Source organism: Eumetopias jubatus, unplaced genomic scaffold, assembly GCF_037043125.1.
Source record: "Eumetopias jubatus isolate StellerSeaLion01/CBP00866 unplaced genomic scaffold, mEumJub1_p1.0 scaffold_13, whole genome shotgun sequence".
Classification (NCBI taxonomy): domain Eukaryota; kingdom Metazoa; phylum Chordata; class Mammalia; order Carnivora; family Otariidae; genus Eumetopias; species Eumetopias jubatus.
Window position 1 is genome coordinate 94,207,227 of NW_028274819.1, and position 4,809 is coordinate 94,212,035.

The following is a 4,809-nucleotide window of genomic DNA, read 5'->3' on the forward strand; positions in this document are numbered from 1 at the left end:
TCACCTAATTTAAATTGTTGAAGGAGTCACCTAATTTAAATTGTTGAAGGAATTACTGCATTGATTAATTATTTGAGAAAGCACGAGTGAATGAACAGGCCTCAGCATTGGGATCATTATAAAAGTCACCCCATTCATTCTGGATTTGAGCCTGATTTTTTCTATATTAGTTATTTACCTCTTATAACTCAGCTACTATGTCTATAATATAGACAGTTCTCAACCACTAGTGAACTCAGAAAATTTAGCTTCAAGGAATCAATCAGACACATCATGCTATGACCAAGGAATATTTTCAAAATTCAGGTTAAAAGGGGAATGGCACCACTCATAATGAGCTTCAGTGGAGAAGTTCTACACTCCAGAGCTGTTATTTTGAGGAGAAACCCAGGAGAATAAATCAAAATGTGGCACAATGTGATGAGACATTTGCTCAGATTTCATTGTTCCCCATGTGGAATGCAAACATCAATTCTCCAGTATTTTATTCCTTTTTATTTTCCCTTTTTGAAAACAGTACTAATAGCTCTTGGAGCATACTAACAACTCATTGAAGTATTTACAAAATAAGGTGTCCCAATTATTATTTGATAATGTAAAGGATTCATTATTGAAGTATTAAAATTATCCAACATTCTTCTTTATTTTCTGGGATTTCTTCATGCCATTCTACCTCTGTCATCTTTCGCTGTTTCTTCTTTTATCCCTTTTCCAATTGCATGAAGAAGGAATGTGTGAACAGAGACAATGGGAAGAACTTCCAAGTTTCAGGGTTACTTTTGTGGTGCCGATCATACCACAGAGAGACAAATGTTGAGGACGAAGGAAAAAAGGTTTTGGTGTAGACATAGGAAGTTTGATTTGATCTCCAAATGGAAATACCAAAGAAACTCAAGTTATTGGGGACTTGAACTTAAAAATAGGAACAGCATGGAGGGAAAGAGGCGGCATCTGTTTAGGAATGATACCTAGTATTATGAGTGTGGATCGGAAGTCGGGTGCCTCAAAAAGTAAATGTTTGAAAATAGAAAGGGTCTGTAGCAGGGAGAATATTCTAAAGAAATCACACCAAGATTGTTGTAGGTGGAGACTATGGGACTATGACAGTATTTTTCCCAGAGGAATCCACAGCTTCATGTGGAACACATAAGGAAACAGATGGGATGATACCGCGGGATGACACGTTTGCAATCTCACTTTGGTGGAGGTAGAGTAGATCATGTGCTTTTCATAGTCTACGGGGGAAAATGTAGTTTCTAACAAAACTCTACATTTCTGTTATAAAATACACATAACTATTCAAAGATCTATGTTTTGTTATTCCAATAATTACTTATGTTTATTGATATTGCTCTGCTCCCCCAAAATGGAAAGTTTCTGAAATTAGTGATCGTAATAATACAGCAGAATTTAACACCATGGGCTTTGGTGCCAGATAGCCTGAAATTAAACCTTGACCATATTCCTTACTAGTGCATGAATTTATCAAGTTATCTAACCGGCCTTCGTTTTCTCATTTTTTATAGTAGGAGAACCTATCTTGTAGGGTTCTTGTAATGATAAACTTATAAAGTATCTAGCATATCCCAAGCTCAATAATGTTACTGTGTTTGCTTCTGAATTATTCTAGAATAACTCAATTCATTATAATTTTAATATTTCAGATACTTTCCTATAAATTCCTTAAAAACTAGTAAATATAGGGGTAGCAAATTTATTAAAATAGCTAATGAATCAGAATGATCACATTGTCCATAATTAGCTGGAGTAAATTTATTATCTGTAAGGTGATTTAAAGAAAGCAACCCTCATGTATTTTCAAAAATACTATTTTGGGGGCCCCTGGGTGGCTCAGTCATTAAGTGTCTGCCTTTGGCTCAGGTCATGATCCCAGGGTCCTGGGATCGAGCCCTACATCGGGCTCTCTGCTCAGTGGGAAGCCTGCTTCTCCTTCTCCACTCCCCCTGCTTGTGTTCCCTCTCTCGCTGTGTCTCTCTCTGTCAAATAAATAAATAAAATCTTTAAAAAAAATACTATTTTGGTGTCTGGAATCATAGACAGAATTTGTGAAGAGAATGATTCTGAGAATCAGGTTGACTGGTGGCCCCAGGTTTGAACTTTAAATCTTTGAGAATTTACTGCCTGGGTGGCTCAGTAGTTTAAGAGTCTGCCTTTGGCCCTGGTCATGGTCTCAGGGTCCTGGGATGGAGCCCCATGTTGGGCTCCTGGCTCAGTGGGGAGCCTGTTTCTCTCTCTCCCTCTGCTCCTCCCCATCTCGCTCATGCTCTCTCACCCTCTCTCTCTCTCTCGAATGAATAAATAAATTAAATCTTTAAAAAAGAATTTATTATGAATCAGTATCACTCAGACCACTTATAAACAATCATTTAATCCTCATAACAGTATTTTGGGAGAGGGTCATTTCTGAGATGGAAAATTGAAGTAAAGAGCACAAAATTATTTCCAAAGTTATTTGAGCCAATATTTCTTTTTGTTTGGGTGCAAGTATAGCATTTCATCCATTATATGTGGATGCCCACAAGTATGGGCCATGTAGCTATTAAATAGGTATTTTCAGGGTCTTTTGTCCTCTCTGGACTTTTTTTCTGATTTATAAAAGAAATGTTGAAATCCCATGAACAGGTTACTTAAAGATATTTTCATTTTTCTACCTTCTACATAGGAAACATCATTGGCCCCAGCCTGCAAGGTGGGGTGTTCTGGTTCCAAAGCAGCTTATAGTTTGGTGCAGATAGATTTCCAAGACCCTAAGATGGTAGGTACATGAGCTCCTTGGGCAGATGACCAGCCACCACCAGCTGTGGTAAAAGAATCCAGTGTCGAATGGTTCGGTGCTTACTGTGGACATCTGGTCAGGTAGCACTGGAAATCAAGGTCAGAATATGTGATGGAGACTAGTGGTTTCTGTCTTTACCTTCCTCCTGCTCTGTCTCACCCAGCCTGGGAAACTGCAGGGTTCTGACAAGGGGGCGATTGTCAGTTCCTGAGAGGAGCATGTCACCTCCACAGCCCATCCTGGCAGACCCACCTAGAGAGTTAAGGAGCTGCTCAGAGCTTAGAGAACTCTTTCAGAGGTGCCTGGCTGGCTCAGTCAGTTAAGCGTCTGCCTTCGGCTCAGGTCATGATCCCAGGGCCCTGGGATCGAGCCCCGCGTCGGGCTCCCTGCTCAGCGGGGAGCCTGCTTCTCCCTCTCCCTCTGCTCCTCCTCCCACAACTTGCTCTCTCTCTCTCTCTCAAATAGATAAATAAAATCTTAAAAAAAAAAAAGAACCCTTTCAATGTCGGAGCAATTAACATGGTAACAATATGCCAGAAAGAGGGGTGGTCACACTGGGACACACACACACACAGCCACTAACAGACTGAGAAGGCAGTCACACAGCTGTAACCATGAGTAAATGACTCTGATATTTGAGGCTGTCCTTGGACACTATGCCCAGGAGTGTAACTCCCAAGTTGTGTACATAAGCCTTCAGAAAAAATTTTAAAAAGCATAATATAAACTTAGGTATATGAATAAAACAACCCTTGTGTCTGAGTTCCAAGCACAATACAAAATTTTTAAGAAGGCAAAACAATGTTATATGTGAACTGTAGCTCAGTAAAATGGAACAAAAGATAAGAAAAACACAGAAAAAATTTGATGGACCAAAATTTAAGCAAGCTCATCATCAAGAAAATTTGATTCTGATTTTAAAAATTCCTCAGAAAATCCATGAAACAAGTATTTCTGAGTGGATGGTTTTGGAGAACATTTAACACTGAGAAACACACATGTAATACGTTGCATGTTGATGCATAAGTTATATTAGTATTTTTTTTAGAAAAATGAGCATATCTACTTTCTAGTGTTTATTTGCTCTGGGAATATGTTACTATGTCTATAAGCTTCCACAGAGCTTTCTTCACTTCCTTGTTCCTCAGGGTGTACACCACAGGGTTTAGAAGGGGTGTCAGCGCCGTGTAGAAAACTGCCACAAGCCCAGCCACAGCATCCCGGGAGCCTGGCCTCGGGTAAATGAAAACACAGGCAACAAAGAAACAAAGGAGCGCAGTGCAGTGGGAGACGCAGGTCTGAAAGGCTCTGTGGCTCCCCTCTGGGGCGCGGATCTTCAGGGTGGAACAGAGGATGGACACACAGGCCAGCACCATCAGGAGAAAGCAACCCACGGCCACAACCCCAATATTGACGAAGATCACCATCCCATTCACGGAGGTGTCCGCGCAGGCCAGCTTGAGGAGGGGAGGGGCATCGCAGAAGTAATGCTGGATCTGGCTGGGCCCACAGGAGGGCAAACGGAATGTCAGCGTGGTCTGCACAGCAGAGTGCAGAGAGCCACTGAGCCACGTGCTGGTGGCCAGGAGGGCACACGTCCTCCCACTCATCGTGCTGGCGTACCTGAGCGGGTGACTGATGGCCAGGTAGCGGTCAGAGGACATGACTGTGTAGAGGAAACACTCGGTGCTCCCCAGAAAGTGGAAGCAGTAGAGCTGGGCCACACAGCTATGAAAGGAGATCGCCCTGCCTCCTGGGGACACCAAGGTCATCAGCATTTGGGGCACAGTGACCATGGAGAACCACATGTCAATGAAGGACAGGTTGGTCAGGAAGTAGTACATTGGGGTGTGGAGGTGGGAATCCGCCTTGATCACCAGCAGGATGAGGAGGTTCCCCACCCCAGTGAGTACATAAATCACCAAGAAGATTCCCAAGAGGGGGATGTCCAGTGCTGGTGCATGGAGAAGCCCCATGAGGAAGAATGTTGTGACGAGGCTCACATTTGTCAT

At 42.3% G+C, this 4,809-nt stretch overlaps 1 protein-coding gene across 1 annotated transcript; it reads right to left on the minus strand.

Moving 5' to 3' along the window:
* Positions 1-3,873: 3,873 nt before the first annotated feature.
* Positions 3,874-4,809, minus strand: LOC114225984 (olfactory receptor 10G9-like). The gene has a single exon (XM_028125864.1). The coding sequence runs from the start codon at positions 4,807-4,809 to the stop codon at positions 3,874-3,876; it is 936 nt and encodes a 311-aa protein (XP_027981665.1).